We start from the raw sequence: 18,270 nt of genomic DNA on the forward strand, positions 1-18,270 counted from the left end.
CATTCTTTCAAATATTTGAATTACTCAAGAAATGCTTTATTGCGTGTGTAGAGAAGATTAACTGTTTGAGGAATACACCTCCTAAAAAATGGTGGGTGTTGCGGTCATTGTATTATTACTTTCCTTATTGTGGTTATTATTATTATTATTCCTCATTTCAGGTGAATAAATTGAGTCTCAAAAATTTAATAGCAAATCTAAGGTGAGAGAGACAATAAGTAGTAAGAGAAGACTTGTTCATGGGCCTACGACATCAGGAACATGTTTTCATTTATTTGGCACTCAGTCTGTCTTTTTTGTCCTTTCTGTTATGTTAAGCATTATTTTAAATGTTGTGTGATCTAAGGAGAGCCATAATAACTATTATATAAATGGATAAAAGAATCATAAATTGATTGGTATAAAAGCAGAAATGTCCCTGAAATGTGCCAAACCACATTTTTAAATGGTGGGTATAGATTTTACCCATAAATTGCATTGAACTCTAAGCCTTCATATGAATTTTTAATATTGTTATCTCAAAGTATTATATAAAAATTAAAGGGTTTCACAATGCCATTTGTTTCTTATAAGAATTTTTATTGAAAAATTCCCAATTATATTAAGAGTTACAAAACATATACCATATTCTAACCCTCAAACCTGACCATTTCAAGATACAGTTAATAGTGGTATAAATACATAATATTTCTCAGGGTCTGCTCTGAGAATGATGGAAGTATAGCCTGTTCTATCACAAAGAAGAGCTAGGACCTCTGATTTCATGTTTATGGCATTCCAAGTTTAGAAGTAAAACTGCTAAATTCACTACAGTTGATGTGTTTATTCATTGACACCAAGTCCAAAATATGGGTCAGAGAGATAGAAGAAAAACAAAAGCTTATTTATAGTGCTCCCCAAAACCTGGGAGTAGATAGTTCAGGAGAAAGGAAGGAACCAACGGCAGAAATCTAACAGAGGGTCTGAAAAGTAATACACGCAGTGTCTTTAGACACTAGGAGGGCATTGACGCCCTTCAGAAGAGTTGCTTTAGTGGAGTGCTAGGGACAGAAGCCAGATGGCTTTGTGAATGCTGACAGTGACCTGAGCTAATCCAAGGAGAGCCATGTCAAAACAAACTTAGGGCAGATTATTTTCATTAGAAAATCAGTAAGACACTCAACTTTATTGTTTGTTTGTTTTAAATAGGAAACAAACAATCCTTCCCAATTAAAAAAAAAAATCCTGATTTTTCTGCTTGCTTTACATCTGCTGCTCACTTTTTTTAAGGACTATATATGTTTTATAATTAACCGAAAAATCCATGATTAGAGTAGATGTCGCTGAATGTTGTATCCCCATCGGTGTAGAAGACTGGCAGGTATTCAATGCAAATTAAATGAAAAGCAGTAAATTCATACACCAAGAAGATCATATGTAATGAGATTTGATGTGAGTCTAAAAGATGAACAAGAAATAGTGTGTGTTAAAATTGATTACAAGTGGATTTGGATATGGAGACATAGAGACTCAAAGACTGACAGTTTTGTCTCTTGAACAACTAATTTTTAAGATAGGTAAAAATTCTGTCAAAGTGGTTTTGCTTGGTTCCCTCAGCAGGAACCCTCACGGCAGCTGGGTTGGCAGATCATTTGTTTTCATGAGAGCTCTTTGAACCAATCAGGACACAGCTAATCTTATTATACCTCTGTGGGCTTATGTTTCTTTTGATGAGAGTCTAGAGAAGTCATGGGTAATACTTTATTGTGTGCCAGGAACTGCTTATGTTTCAGTTGTACAAGGTCAGATCTTAATTTAACCACCAACTGGGTGCTTAATTTTAGATACACAGAGGAACACATTGGCTCCAAGGCACTTCCTCTGGTTTAGGAAGGCAAGGCCCTGGATAAGAATGACAAGACGATCATTCCAAAAGGTGAGATTATGAAATATTTGATCTGTACCTCACCAACTCACTTATTAAGTAGTTTAATATTGGGAATATTTTAAATGGATGGAAATACATATTGTGGTAGCTTCTCATTACTTTCTTTCCAGTTGATCACCCTGGGGGTTTGCCTTTCTAGAGCCTTTCTAATCAGAGAATAAAGGCAGGGTTATTTTTGTTTGTTCAGAGAATATTAATTCCATGGCATAGTTATGAAGCATAATAGTATCATAAGAAAAACATTATGGATGAATATGCTTACAGGAAGTATCAGTATACACACTATGGAATCTCAGCAGGGTCTTAGCAGGCCCTTGTTTCTGAGAAAAAAAATAAATGATTTTTGTGACTAATTAAAATGAATTTCTATCAAGGCTTTTTCATCATTTACAGCAAAAGATGGATGCTTTGTGTTCAGATTGAAAAATTCCTTTCAGTTCTTTTGATTAGGATGAGAAAAAGGAACTCAGTAGAATTGGAAATTTGCTTCTGCAAAATAAATCATAGCATCTTGAGGTTGGACAGCCCTTAGAATTTACCCGAGCCCATCGCCCATCTGGTACGTAAAGGAACACATGACGTCTAAAGAACCTTCTACATCTAAAATGAAATGATTTCTGTGAAATAGGAGGGATGTGGACGAGGAAGTCCTAACTCTGCTTTGCACTGAGAAGACTTATTATCATCATAAGTATCATAATTTTATACTTCAGTTGTTTCTGTGGGAATAAATATCTTGTTTTCAGATGAAAATTTACCTAAAATATGTATATTTCTACTAGATTGTTTGATACGCTTGCTGGTTGTTTGCGTAAGCTCTTTTAGAAAACTTATGAATTTTTGGGTTGTGAAATGAGACCTCTTTTCATTAATTTCGTTATAGCAGCTGGATCGTTGGTTACAGTAGAGTGGTTAAGGCTATGTGCCCTCTAATGCCAAAAAACTGGGTTTCGATCCATATCTCCACCACTCACTAGATGTGCAAGCTTAGGCAAATTACCTCACAACTCTGCCTCTGTTTCCTTATCTGTAAAATAGGGAAAACTGTCTATTAAATTAAATTGACTAAGGTACTTGGTATAATGTATGTCACCAGTAAGTACTCAATGGATGTTACTTGTATTAGTTATTAAATTCAATAAAACAAATATTTATTGAGGGTGTGCTATGTGCTTGACTTCCTGCCAAACCTTGGAAAGGAGAAGAGCAACCTATGTTGCTTCCAGAGAAAAGTCTAGAATGCATTTTTAAAGGCAGCAAACTCCCTGAGGGCATGGATCCTATTGTGTCTAGCACTGCCAGGAACATAGCGGACACTGAACACGTGTTTTTGAATGAATGAATAGGATGGTTTGAAAATCCTTAGGAAGAAAAATAATCATCATCAAGAACTGGTGGGTGGATACTCCTCCTTTAACTTTTAGATTCAGCAGAGAAGGGAAATGCAGTAGACCCTATGCATCTGTATTTCAACAGAGTAGTTGAGAGCATTTCTTGATGATAGTCTCATTATCAAAAAGGAGACATTAGTACTAGATGGTGGTGTGTTTGGGAGGATTTGTAACGGGATAAACAGCTTTTCTTGAAGGGTGCTAAATAATAGATCAGTGTCAACCTGAAGGCCTCTCTGGCCTGTGCCAATTTCTGTTCAACGTTTATCATTATTAATGGAGCAGAAGGACCTATAGAAGACATGGCAATAGATCTGCAAAAAGAACAATACTTGAAGGGAGAGAAAACACATTATATCTTAGCAGACTGGAATAAAGGTCAAATCTTAAAAAAAAGAAAAAGAAAGAAAGAAAGAAAAAGAAAAGACAAAATGTAATAGGTTTAAATAAAAAGCCCTGTACAGAAATGTGTAAAATAATGTGAGAAAAAATATGAGATGTACAATTTGGGCCAGTAGGGGTCCAAATCAAGTGTGTAACATGATAGCCCCCAAATTCATCTGAGCTTAGGCTAAATTAACAGATCTATAGTATCTAGGGGAAAGGAGGTGGTCACACCTGCTTGATGTGTTGGTCTGACTACAGCCATTGTGCTCCCATCAGAGCCCAAGGTCCAGAGCCAGTTTTAGAAAGAAATGGGTAAACAAGTGTGTTTACAGGAAAGCAATCAAGATGGCAGAGGGAGGTGAACCCATGGCACAGGAAGAAAAATTGTCTTGCCTCAGGAGGAAAAGGCTCACTGGAGATGTAACTGCCTTCCTGGGGAAATGCTTCAAGGGCCCTCACGTAGCAAAGGAACAACATTTTATCAGTGTGACCCTGAGGAATACAACTAGGATCACAGAATAATGATTTGAGGAGACAGGATTCAACTTCACTGTCTTTCCTAATTGCTAAAGCTGGCCAAAGACGAAGGGCTCTGTGGGGATATAACCTTTCTGTCACTTTAGTGGTAAGGGCTGAGGCTGGACAATTACTCGTGGGGCATGTTGTAAATGGAATTTACAGGTGAGGCTATCTAATGGTCAAGTCTGAAGTCTGGTGATTCTAGAGACAAGGAGGGAGATGGAAATAAGGAGTATGTCAGACAGAGTGCCTGTTCAAGGGTGAGGAATAAAGCTAAAACTGCCAAACAACCTCTAGAATTCTAGTTCCTCATTCCAGAGGAGGTCAACTACAGAAAAATGCTAGCTAATGTTTGCTGATTATTCACATCAAACACAGGGAATGAGGCGGCTAATCCAGAGGGCAGTATTCGAACAAAGTTCCAACTGCTATACCCAACTATCTCCCCAGAAAGAAATCAGTGGTCTGTATGTGATTTCAAAATAAAATATGAAGAAATGCAATGGCTCATTATTGTTTGAGATTCGAATGCATAAAGACTTGACTTGAGCCCCAGGCAGGAAGTGCTGCCATGTCAAATGAACACGTACCTATAGCAGTATGTCTATACCACATATCTGGTATAGACATTGTACACATACCATATAGTATAGATACTGTAGCAGTGTGTTCACATACATATATGGTACATAAACAGTGCTTTTATTAACGTCTAGAGGCATTTCATTTTTATTGTGATTGTAGTTAATTAATGTAGTCAAAACATTTTTTTACTTACCCTAGAACTCAGCTGTCTAAACTAAATGTAGCTATTTTTGGGTCTGTAACTGGCCTCACCTTCCTCGGAAGCTGCCACTCACTAATTAGTGGAAAATGAACTTGAGGTCTCACGCAGAGAGATAGAATAACTTTGGTATCAAAGCCTTTGCTTGGATGATTCAGGTAAATGGATCAGTCTTTCAGATTTCTGTTCTTCCCCAAGCCAAGAAATTATCTCCACCAGATTTCACCTGCTCTACTATAAATTTGTGCAAATTTCTCTCTTACCAAAGTCACCAAGGTCCCTGACCTGTCAGGAAGTGACCTATTTCACCACCTGCAAGGTACAGCCTGGGACCCAGATGCCAGGCCAGTTTTCTGGAAAGCTTTGTAAACTTTGGTTCCATAAAGTCAATTTTAGTTCCTTCCAAGTGGCCAGTAATATCTGATTAAGTGAACATCATTCTCATATATGACACTTTATCTATGGCAATAAATATTCTTCAAGGATATGGATTTTAGTAACTGTAGAGTTTTCCATTGCTTAGGTATACTATAGTATCTTACACAAATTTCCTCTTGTCGGACATTTGATTGTTTCTAGTGTCTTGGCAGTTAAATATGGCTGAGATGAACATTTTCATATATAATTTTTTTTGTCCACATCTCTGATTATTTCTGTAAGATAGATTCTTAGAATTATAAACAAAGGATAGGGCTTTAAAAAAATCATATTATTTGAGCTTGTGATAAGGGCACATCTATTAATAAGTTGCCTTTTTGTGGGCCATGCTTGCTCTGTTCTTTTCTATTCTGTTTCTATTCCTCTAGAAATCCACCTATTTGTGACTCTAGAGCTTCTTCCTATTCTGTGTATCATTTTCACAAACTAGCACGCACCTTCCGATAGCTCTGTTGTAATGGAATTTGACATAGAAATCAATAGTAGAGTAAAAATATCTAATGTTGTACTGTGAAACTAGAGATAAGCAAAGCTAAAATGACAGGTCTTATCACTAGTGTATTTACCTAGAAACTCAGCCTCAGTTAATGTAGCTCCAAAACTGGAAGTGAACTTGTAAAGATATATGACATAGGAAACACATGGTGAATCTATTAATTTGCTAGTTTTAAGAATAGCGTGTATCTGATTACTTAATCGTTCATTTCTTCAGCCGATAGTGTATTTTGCCTCTTTTTATATCTTTTCTAAAATGTCAAGTTGTGGCTCTATGAATGCTACATAAAAGTAGCATTTTTCAACAGAGAGAAATCACAAGTAGGCAGAGAGGCAGGCAGAGAAGGGGTGGGGGAAGCAGGCTCCCCACTGAGCAGAGAGCCCGATGCAGGGCTCGATCCCAAGACCCCGGGATCATGACCTGAGCCGAAGGCAGATGCTTTAACCCACTGAGCCACCCAGGTGCCCCAGCATTCGTTTTTTTGAACTGTGTGTGTGTGTGTGTGCCCGCGCACGCATGGGTGTATATGCACATGTGCATGCACCTTTGTTCAATTTATCAGCAGAGTAAGTTGTTCTACTGGGGAAGGAGAACTGGCCTAGTTCTCCCTGTCATTTATAGGATTACACCATGTGGAGGGAGTTGCTGTGACAATACTTATAAATAAAAGTTACCTGTGTAACTGTGGGCTGGACCCCCAATTCTGACAGCATTTTAGCACTCTTGGAAATCTCTTAGTTGACTGGTTGATTCACCAAAATTAGTCCAACGAAGCCAATGGTCTGACTTGCCATTTTGTGCCACAGGATTCTAAAAGAGCAGAAGTGTGTTGCCACCGAGTAAAAACCAAAGTGCTAACAAAGTTCTATTCATATTGATTTCGATATGCCTTTAAAATGACACATATCAAGGGTCAAAATGCAGGAAAGCAAGAATGAACTTTGCTTTGAATACAATAACTGTGTTTTCTTAACAAAAACAAAACATAGAAATCCTCTTTCACAACCGCTATTCCTCTGATAGGAGAAATGCTGATGATTCTCTCTGGGACCTCCAGGCGGTGAACACATCACTCTGAAACCATAGCAGTTTCAAGGTAAGAGAAAATTGCCTCAGGGTATGACAGTGCCCCATTCCACACAGCAGAACCTCCGGGTTTGGATCGGGGCTGTGTATAAACCTGTAAGGAAATCTAAGTTTTACACTATGCCCCTTCTCTTATTCCCCCTTATCACTTTCCACTCGACTCAGTCTTAGACCCTCTGTCCTCTTTTCCACCCCATGCCACCTTCACTAACTAACCCCAGAGATCCTAGGTCTGCCCTGGGAACCCATAGAGCATGGCTGGCATTTTCAAAGGGACACTAGAACATGGAACAATGAGCCGTAAAGAACATTATCTCTCACTGATGCAACGGAATGACACTGGGGTGACAGGTGCCGGGGACAGTGTGATATTTCTGGACACAAAGGCCTTCCTTGCATGGAAGTGACCGAACACTCTGGAAACTGTGAGGGCCGGCCCCATTTAGGACCCACAGACTCGTCAACAGTGCAGCGCTAGCAGGGAATACAGGTTGGAGGGGGTTGAGAGAGCCCAACGCAGACAGGTGTCATGGACCCACGTTCGCTCCAGCATCATCTCTTGCAACATCACCCCAACCTCCTGACCACTTCAGTCAGGCCCCCACTGGTATATGGGTCCTTTTTGTAAAGACAGTAATGTTTGGACTCCCAGATTCAAAGTACAGAATGAAGGTAAGTTTAGGACATCGCAGACCATCCTACGGAACACAAAGCCTTATGGCAGGGCACCAAAGAGAAAGATTTATGTGTCCCTGGAAGCTAATATTTATTTTTAGAAGTTATTGTCATTTTGAGCTGGCTGTTAAGAGCAGAATCAAAGTGTTTTCTTTAACGGGCAACAGACTATGCATTGTTTTCCTGCTGCTTCGGAAAGACCTTAAAAATGAAGGTACATGTGCTCTCTCCAGTCTCTACTTAGTAGTTCTGTGACACTGGGTGGGTCTCCTGACCTCTCAATGCCACAGTTTCAACTTATGCAAAACGAATCTAAAATACCGACAAAGTAAAACTGGGGTGTTTAAAGCACGGCAATGTATGCAAAGTGGGTTCATAATCACTGGGCTTTTTTTTTCTTATTACCAAAGACACTCCAAAACTTACATGACCACCTAACTTACCCTTTTCCCACTATCTAAACCTATGGTTTTACTCAGCCCACCTGTAAAATAAACTACCAATTACTGATATCTGGATAGTACATTTAACATTCAGAAATCCTTAATTCAGTGGGTTTTTACTGGGGTATGTGACAGGGCTTTCTGAGGATCCGTGAATTCCCCAAAATTTTACGAGAATTTTGGGTGGGTATGCATCCTTCTGGGGTGAGAATCCATTGCTTTCATCAAATGTGTTCTTGACCTTAAGGAAGGTTAACCAGCCCTTTATTTTTCTTTATGTATAAATTTCTTTTGCGTATAGTTGGCCCACAGCATTACCTCAGTTCCAGGTGAACAACATAGAGATTCAACAACTCCATATGTTATGCTGTGCTCCCTGTGAGTGTAGCTCCCATCTGTCACCACACAACACCACCACAGTCTCATTGACTCTATTCCCTATACTGTGCCTTTTATTCCCATGACTTATTCATCCCTAACTGGAAGCCTATATCTCTCTCTCTCCACTTCCCCCTTTGGTGACCATCAGTTCGCTCTCTGTATTTATAGACCTGATCCTGTTTCTATTGTGTTTACTCATTTGTTATTTTAGATTCCACATTTGAATGAAATCATGAAATGAAATTTGAATGAAATATTTGTCTTTCTCAGTCTGACTGATTTCATTTAGCATAATATGCTCTAGGTCCATCCATGTTGTGGCAAATGGCATGATCTCATCCTTTTGATGGCTGTGTAATACTCCATGATATATATCAGTTCCTCTATCCATTCTTCTTCTTCCATGCATCTATCAGTGGTTATGCCATGCTTTAAATGAAAAGGTTAATTGTCCAGCATAATTGTTCTAGTTATTTTGTCAGCCACTGTGTATCGGTACAAATAAATCTCACTAGTGGTCTTCTCCAGAATAAGACTGGCAAAACCATTATTTAGAAAGGGTCAGTTGGGGCACCTGGGTGGCTCAGTGGGTTAAGCCTCTGCCTTCGGCTCAGGTCATGATTTCAGGGTCCTGGGATCGAGCCCCACATTGGGCTCTCTGCTCAGCGGGGAGCCTGCTTCCTCCTCTCTCTGCCTGCTTCTCTGCCTATTTGTAATCTCTCTTTCCATCAAATAAATAAATAAAGTATATATATATATATATATATATATATATATATATATATATATTTTTTTTTTTTTTTAAAGAAAGGGTCAGTTAATTTCTCTAGACTGAGAAGTGGAGCCCCTGTGAATAGGTCTTAAAGGAGATCACAATATTATTTGGCCTTTTCTCAAATTCCTGATTGGTACTTTATTAAACATTTTTACATGAAGGCTGACAACAGATTACTGCCAGCCTTCAGTTGGAATTGAGTCCTGGTCATTTTAAATTTGAGATATAGATAAATAACTCTCCTCTTGCTCTTTTTAAAAAAAATTTATTTACTTATTTGACAGACAGAGATCACAAGCAGGCAGAGAGGCAGGCAGAGAGAGGGAGGGGGAAGCAGGCTCCACAATGAGCAGAAAGCCCAATGCGGGGCTCGATCCCAGGACCCTGAGATCATGGCTTGAGCTTAAGGGAGAGGCTTTAACCCACTGAGCCACCCAGGTGCCCCTCCTCTTGCTCTTCTCATTGCATCTCAATGTCTCTGGGTTCATTCCAATGATGCTCTTTGATTGTCTGTCTGACGCTTTAATGGCCCTGCACACAGATCTTCATTTCATCTCAAGCTTTGAGTGAGAGGTTGGAGAAAGCTTGTGTTAGGTAGGGGCGTTATACCTGCTAAGAGTTTCCTCACTATTTCTATCTGGCTGTTGTTAGGGATACAAAAGAGTTAAAAGTCTTAGATAACTTTCTACTGGTTTGTAGTTAAAATGACATCTAAAAAACCAGAAACAAAACTTTCCACAGATCAACTCAGTTCTCTAAGGAGTCTATGTTACTGGAAGTCCAAATTTCAAGCAGGGTTAGAGCTGAGCTGATGATTTAAATAGGTAAAAAGGCTCTGGATCCCATTACTAATCCCAGGGCCATGCAATCCCCCTATCACCACAGTGATACCAGCGAGAAAGGCAGCAGGCAATGCCACAGGCTACACTTCATGATCTAATTGTGCTGTCTGAAGGTCCGGGGTTGTCTGCAAGTAAGGAGTCAACAACTTCTTTCTCCTGAGAACAGCCACTTGCTCCCAGTTGACTAGCGGTGAAAGTACAGAGAAAGACAGAAAAGAAAAAGAAAGTAGGATACTTCCTTCGGGAAACTAATCATCTAAGTGAGAATACAAAACACAAATGTGTGAGGAATTGGCCAGGCAAATACAAAAGGAGTGTAAATTCAGATAATGGAAAAATATCATAGAAGAGATGTTCCCAGATAAGGAAGGCCCAGGGGGACCTGGAACATTGTAGCAAGGCTTCCACAGGAGGAACTTCTTGACCCAGGCCTGAGGCGGTGTGGGTCCTGAGTGAGGAAGGGCTGGAGGGGCTGGTGAAGGTAGAGGGATAAGATATGAGAGCACAGAAATGAGAAAAAGGAAGCCAAGCAGAGTGGGCCACCACACCTGTTTCATTGGAAGAAAGGCTCCATACCTCAGTACCACAGTCAGTTGTATGAATAAAGCAGGGCCCCCGCTTATGTTAGTGGGTTCTTCATTACCTCATTCATTCATTCATTCATTCAACACACATTTAGAGACCATGAACCTTGAGATGGCGCTTCTCTAGGCACTGGAGATACAGACTAATTCTCTGCTCTTATTGATTTATATTCGGGGGGGGGCGGGGATATAGGAAATAAACCAATGAACAATTAATAAAAACAAACCACTACTTGAATCTATTTGGTGAATAAGACCCTTAGGACACATGTTGGCTTTTTGAGTAGACTGAGATCTCACGGTGTGAGGAAATGTGCTTTCCTCAGTCTGCCCCCTGATGGGGGCAGTCCCCCAACATTACCACCATTCTCTCTTTTCTGTTCCAAGATGATAGGAGGGCACTGGTACAGAACAATGAAAATACAATCAAAACAATGCCATCAAATTCATGTGCAGGCTGTCCATAGGTCAGGCACCCTGGCTATCGGCATGTGTAGAAACATCCTTAAAATTTGAGCTTAGCTAAACTTGAACAGTGAGAGGTAGTAAAACAAATATCAACTGTGTTTTGAAAATTGCCCACAGAAAACTGTTTTTGTTTTTTTCTCCTTGGAAAGACACACCACTATGTAAAATTTCAAATAGATCATATACTTTGGCTCATAAAGTACAATTAATCAAAAACAATTTCATATGGATCATTAAACCTAGTTACAGGATTATTTTGATTTCTACACTTACTAAATTTCCTCTCTAAGATTTACTTATTTGACAGAGAGGGAGACAATGAGGGAGGGAACATAAGCAGGGGGAGTGGGAGAGGGAGAAGCAGGCTCCGTTGAGCAGGGAGCCCAATGTGGGGCTCAGTCCCAGGACCCTGGGATCATGACCTGAGCCGAAGGCAGATGCTTAATGACTTAGCCACCCAGGAGCCCCATAAATTTCCTTTCTAAATAAGAGAGAGCAATTGATCCATTAGTAGACACTCCTTTAATTTGATATTTGGAAGACATAAGCCAATGAGAAATAGTCTACATTTTTGTGTTTTTCTTCAGAAAAGTGGCTGCTAATGGACAGAGCTATGCAGGGGAAGGAATGGAGACTCTTATAGAAGGGTTGGTCTCCTCTGGGGATGGAGTTAAGATGGTCCTTATTTCAATTGTTCAAACGATGCTTTGAGACCATCAGACCTTACAACTTTCCCTGTCAGACCAGCCAGAAAATAAAAAATGGGACCAAACAATAACCAGGTGAGGGTTCAGATCGAGAAGCAACATGAACATCACTGCCACAGTATTCTTCTCTTTTCTGAAGGAGAGTAACCGAAGACTAAGACCCTGCCACTTTGGGATAAGATTGGAAGAGTAGCTGCTAAAAGGTATCTCTCCTCATTTGTTACTCAAAACACTAAATGATTAGACATCTTTTTAACTTCCTTTTGTTGAAAAATGCTCAAGTCAGTTCAGACCATAGTTTGGTTTGTTATGGTTTGCACAGACCATAGCACTTTGGTGCAAATGAGAAGATGTTGCTTCCTTGGGGCATGTGTAGCACTCTACCAGATTAACAACTTGTTAAGGGGAGATTTGGCTGGATTTCCTTGGCCACGAACACATGTGTAGTGCACAGCCTGCACCACTATTTCTGGTGGCTCTGATTTGGTTGAAATGAGTGAGTGCATTAGAGAGCTGAAAGAGCCATCAATAAATTATGTAAATCAGCCCAGGAGCCTCTTTGGTTTTTGGCTCTTCTTGGAAAACACAATCTCATTTTTATTCTGCTTATTGTTTTCCAGGTTAATTTACCTGCTGGCAGGTTCCACAACAAAACCTCTCTTAATAAAGTTGGTCTTCACCACACTTAGCCCTATAGTAGCAGTTACAGCATCCCTAACTGCATTAAGGATGTGCTTTTGCCAACGTGTCAGAAATGATCTTTCCACGGCCAGCACAAGTCCACAGAGGTGGATTTCCCTGAGGACTGGAAGAACCATGTGGTCTATTGCACCCAACAGACCCAGTCAATAAGGAGATTATCCAAGTGCCTATAGATGTTTGTTTGTTTGTTTGTTTTTTAAATCACAATAACCCTCTCTTGTATTTTAAAGTCTGGAATTTTGAAACTTGTTCACTTCATACATGAAACTAGACAGTAGTTTCTCAGGAAGAATAGTGCTTGAAGTTCAAAGTGCCTTTTTTCTTTTTTTTTAAGTAGGCTCCACACTAGGCATAGAGCTCAACATGGGGCTTGAACTCATGACCCTAAGAACTCATGACCCCCAAATTGAGACCTGAGCTGAGATCAAGAGTTGGACACTTAACTGACTGAGCCACCCATGTACCCCAGTTCTCAATTCCTTCTGTTTAAAGTTTCATTCATGTCTTCTCTGTTTGTTCTGTTAAATTTCTTGAGCGCAAGGCTAGGCCACTGCATTTGTGACTTTCTATTCTATTTTAATTCAACAAATGTTCATTGTGAAGTTCTCTGGGCCACACAGCTTCTAGAGTCGTAAGGGGTGCAAAGATGAGTGAGGTAGAGCCCTTCCCTCAAAGAGCGTAGAGTCTTAGAAGATGTTGAACACAAACAGAGTAACTGCATGTCAAGGCAGCCCATGCAAACCATTACTGACATGAGGAAAGGAATCAATTAGCAAATAAGCAAACACAGCAGATACAGAATTAAAAGTTAGGAATGTGAAAAGGCTTACTGCTCTCTATTCCTGTCTCCATCTTATTTCTTCCTGGTTTGAGTTTTAAACTTCTAATGGGCTCTGTAGAGCAGTGATTCACAAAACTGGTGGGCTGAAATTAGTGTAAGTCAGAAGCATGGGAAAATGAGTTCTTATAAGCCTAACTATAGTCATTAATGGGAAAAAAAAGCCTCAAATTAGAAAAAGCAGACACTTAAAGGGCAGGTAATCAAAGCTTTCAAAAGTTAGGATGGGCTTCATATATAATATGGATTAAAAAGTTCACTGCTTTGATGTTTGCTCAATGGGGAAAGATGAATGCATTTTAGTTTTTCATTTTGCATTGTTCACATTAACTGTATATACTGTTCTGTGTCATTTGCTGATAATAAGAAACTGCTTCTTTCAAAAATTCTATCCAGTCATGGATACTAATGATGACCCTGATGAAGACCATCTTACAAGTTATGATATTCAGCTCAGTATTCAAGAAGCCATTGAAGCCAGCAAGTCTGTATTTTATTCTGAAAGGTAACATTCAAGTTGACTCTTCTCAACAAAATTTCTTTTTGACATTCATTTTGTTGTCAGATAAAAGGAAAGACACTTCCTGGGTCTTCCTCAAGGAAAATGCTTACTCTTCTTTCCTGGCAGGGAATTCAATGGCTTTGCAAGGGCCACTACGCATAGGTTTCAATAATAGGATCTTCCACAAACCCCCACCTTCTGTGGAAGATGGAAATAACCTAAATGGGAAATTCTTAGTTGACTTTGTATAAGACTGCCTATTTTTTAAATTAATATAGAATCTAAAAGGACAATAAGTAATTTGAACAAATCTGCAAGTATGGCTTATACAACTAAAATATAGATAAGTATACAGAGGTCTGCTCTGAATATTTTTTTTTTAAGATTTTATTTATTTACTTGACACAGAGAGAGAGAGATCACAAGTAGGCAGAAAGACAGGCATAGACAGAGAGGGGGAAGCAGGCTCCCCGCCGAGCAGGAGTTACAGAGTCTGAAACAGAAAACGTAGATTTCTATCTTGAACAACATACGTTATACTTCTAACAAAAACAAATGTTAGTTTGCATTCTATTGTAGTATTTAGAATCCTATATTCTGAAATTTAGTAGTGCTTTTGAATAGATTCTGTGCTATAAAACTATTGCTTTTGAGATTCTTAAAAATGGACGCAGTATCTTTAAATCGGGTCTCTAATTTTTTGCTCATCTCCAACAGAGTTCCGAGGAAGGCTTTCACAACCCTAGAATGCCAGCAGATGTTTCTGCTTAATAGAGTTGAATCAATTTGTTATGAAATACCTTGTTTCCTTTGAGTAAACACACACACCAGAGATTTGCCATGAGGGTTGAAACCACGACCTATTAGGCCAACGACTAGGAGTTTGTTCAGTAAATGCTCAGCCCGTTTTCACTCGTACATCAGTTGATTAAAGACTCTAACATCAGTGTGGATCAACTAAGCATATTAAGTTCAAATCAATAAGCTTTATTGAGCATAGAGTTTTTAAAATTGTAAGAACTTTCTATTTAGAGACTTTTCTATTTAGTCCCATCATTTTAGAGATGAAGAAATCACTACCCAGAGAGGCCAGCTGGCTTCCCCAGAATCACAAAATCATGAAGCCTGAACCCAACTCTTCTGATTCAGACTACAATTCTTGACTCCATTTTCATTGCTTAGAACTAATTTCAGAGATAGTGTTACACTCTTGAATTCTGTCATCTGTACTAATGTGCCTATGTCTAGTGTGTCATAAATATACTGTGATTCTTAGACACTTACATTTTTTTTTTTAAAGATTTTATTTATTTATTTGACAGAGAGAAATCACAAGTAGGCAGAGAGGCAGGCAGAGAGAGGAGGAAGCAGGCTCCCTGCTGAGCAGAAAGCCCGACGCGGGGCTTGAACCCAGGACCTGGGATCATGACCTGAGCCGAAGGCAGCGGCTTAACCCACTGAGCCACCCAGGCGCCCCGACACTTACATTTTTTAAATAGATAAAACTAGTTGTGTGCATTTCCTATAGATCTCGATTATTAAAATTATGTACAGAAACTCAATATAAGTGTTTGGGTTTTTTAACAACACCTCTTGGATAAATATGGCTTATTTTTCTTTCTCCAGTAGATTTGTACCACTGAGTGATCAAAACAGAAAACTTGTGGAAGCCATAAAACAAGGTAAATGGGTATAGTGTCTACAATGGGACAGGTTGGAGCTTTCGCTTTGCTGAGACAGAGATGTGTTACGAGCCCATGTGTTTAATCTAGGTCACATTCTTGAACTCCAGGGATATGTGAAATATAAATATGCATTGGATGAAGCTGACGAAAAAGGTTGGTTTCCATTGCATGAGGCTGTTGTTCAACCCATTCAACAAATACTTGAAGTTGTTCTGGATGGTAAGAGAACATAAAATCCCTTTGACCAAACCGAAGCAAAAATGTAGAAGTTTTGAGTGTTCCCAACAAACATAACAAGCAAAAAGAAAAAGTAGAATAAAAGATTATTTGGAATATGAAAAAGAGAATATCCATGTTTTATACTCAGAGTATAAAAATTAGTACATTTTATGGGACGCCTGGGTAGCTAGGTCAGTTAAGCCTCGGACTCTTGATTTTGGCTCAAGTCAAGATCTCAAGATTGTGCGATTGAGCCCCATGTCAGGCTCTGCACTGGGCATGGAGCCTGCTTAAGATTCCTCTCTCCCTCTCCCCCCGCCCCCCTAACTCCTGCATCCACACCCTCTCTAAAAAAAAAAAAAGGAATTAGCACATTTTGTGAGGTTCAGGGTTCACCCTTTGCATCCTTCTAAGAAAGTGACAGAAGTTGGCTCAAAGATGTGGTTATAACCTAAAAGTAATTAAAGTTTATATATATCATGAATTAATTGATTTGAATATAAAGTTTTTGCTTTTGGGAGTTAGTTTTTAATTTTTCATCTGTAAGTATCTCTTGAGTTAACAATTTTCAAAAAATCATTATCATACAAGTATATTTACAATATTTTGTGCTTATATTACATTTTTTTCCTAATGTAAACATTAGTAAATATCATGTTAAATGGAGCCAGAGTTAATATTAATAATAATTTTGATAATTCTGATGTTCTAGCACAGTATTTGTCACATCTTGACAACTTTTAAAATGTCTTGTGAGTGCCCTATCTTCCAATAACCTTCAATGTTGCTCCCTCATTCTATGCTCTAGGATAGAGACAGTCATAGCTACTTGATAATTAACTGTCCAGCCAGCCAGCCAGAAAAAAATAGCTAAGCAGATAGACAAATAGATACAGAAGGTAATGTTAAGCATGTTAACATGGTATTAATGTTAAGCATGGTATTTTCTTTCTTTTTTTTTAAAAGATTTTATTTATTTATTTGACAGAGGGAGAGAGGTCACAAGTAGGCAGAGAGGCAGGCGGGGGTGGGGAGGGGGGAAGCAGGCTCTGTGCTGAGCAGAGAGCCTGATGCAGGGCTTGATCCCAGGACCCTGAGATCATGACCTAAGGCAAAGGCAGAGGCTTAACTCCCTGAGCCACCTAGATGCCCTAAGCATGGTATTTTCTAACATATTCTGACAGTATTCAAATACATTTTCACTCCCCCATTCATAGATTTCATTCGAGAAAAACCAATTTCAGGTGCAATTTCAATAACAATACAAAGGATTGAGGAGTTATGTTACAATTTATAAAAAAATAAGAACTTGCAATCCATTAAAAAGAAAACCAATCCCCTGAAACACAGATTTTGGTTTTCTAGCTGTCAAGTCCATGCTCATCTATTTATACGCACTGTCATTTGATAAAGTTTAAATCATGTCTTTTAATCTTTCTTTTTCATTGTTTGACTTCATGCAATGCAAAGTAATGCTGGATTATTCTGATCTCTGTGATATCCTTTAAGCAAAGATTTTTAACTCAATGCAATATTTTCACATCTCAGCATCCTACCAGACACTCTGGGAGTTCAAGACCTCGGATGGAGAAACACCCTTGACGCTGGCAGTCAAAGCTGGTCTGGTAGAAAATGTAAGAACTTTACTAGAGAAGGGAGTGTGGCCAAACACCAAAAATGACAAAGGAGAGACACCCCTTCTGATTGGTAAATGACCTTTTTTTCCCTAGAACTTTTGTAGTTTGAGACAAAGAAGTATTTAATAAGTATATATTGGAAACCACTATGTATTGAAGTTATGTGACCTCATCTCCTTCTATTCCCTGAGCTCCTCCCCTAACACTCATCTCATTTCCCCTATGATTTTGGTTTTCTAATCCTACAAAGAGGTCAAATGTGAAAGATCCTTCAGCACCAACTAACAAGGAGGGATCCAACCTTGGAGCTTTGTGAGGCCAGAAGTGCCAGTATTAGCAGAATATTCTCTAGGAAGGGTCCACTTGTAGGTAGGGTTGCATGTATAGTAAGTAGCCAGAAGAAAGAGGGAGAAAGGGGTTTGAAAGAGAGACACCAGGTTCACATCAGAACAGTGAGGCACCAGCAGATTCTAATCACATAGATGCAACACTGGCCACCTACAGTGGGGTTCCCACCTCTGACACAAGGAATGATGGTAAACCTCAAGGTAACATTTATCAGTTTCCTCTCAGTCGGTGTTTCCTGCTATTTTTGTTGACCAATAAAAATTGGCAAGTCTGCTTGCAAAAGTGAGATGAGATTAATTACAAATGACCAGAGACAACATTTCCTGTCACTTTGGAATTTGTCACAATAACGTTGTGCTTCTTAGAAGTAAACCAGAACTCTTATCCTGAGCAGTTTCTATGGTTGTATCACCACTATTAATGTGATCTGTATAAT

The 18,270-nt window shown here is 39.1% G+C and overlaps 1 protein-coding gene across 11 annotated transcripts in view; it reads left to right on the forward strand.

Annotated features, from left to right (window-relative positions):
- The first annotated feature begins 1,781 nt into the window (after positions 1–1,781).
- ASB15 (ankyrin repeat and SOCS box containing 15) overlaps positions 1,782–18,270 on the forward strand; it is a 31,322-nt gene continuing 14,833 nt past the window's right edge. For 2 of the 11 annotated variants that reach the window (XM_047695149.1, XM_047695159.1), the window contains exons 1-7: positions 1,782–1,915; positions 6,966–7,038; positions 12,043–12,106; positions 13,840–13,948; positions 15,572–15,627; positions 15,718–15,849; positions 17,398–17,556. In XM_047695149.1, coding sequence (XP_047551105.1) covers positions 13,842–13,948; positions 15,572–15,627; positions 15,718–15,849; positions 17,398–17,556 — 454 coding nt within the window. In that variant the 5' untranslated portion in view covers positions 1,782–1,915; positions 6,966–7,038; positions 12,043–12,106; positions 13,840–13,841. Of the gene's footprint in view, positions 1,916–2,320; positions 2,487–6,965; positions 7,039–12,042; positions 12,107–13,810; positions 13,949–15,571; positions 15,628–15,717; positions 15,850–17,397; positions 17,557–18,270 lie in introns of all 11 variants that reach the window. The other 9 variants (XM_047695150.1, XM_047695151.1, XM_047695157.1 and 6 more) reach the window with 9 other exon arrangements.

This window comes from Lutra lutra, chromosome 11 (genome assembly GCF_902655055.1).
Source record: "Lutra lutra chromosome 11, mLutLut1.2, whole genome shotgun sequence".
NCBI classification, from domain to species: Eukaryota; Metazoa; Chordata; class Mammalia; order Carnivora; family Mustelidae; genus Lutra; species Lutra lutra.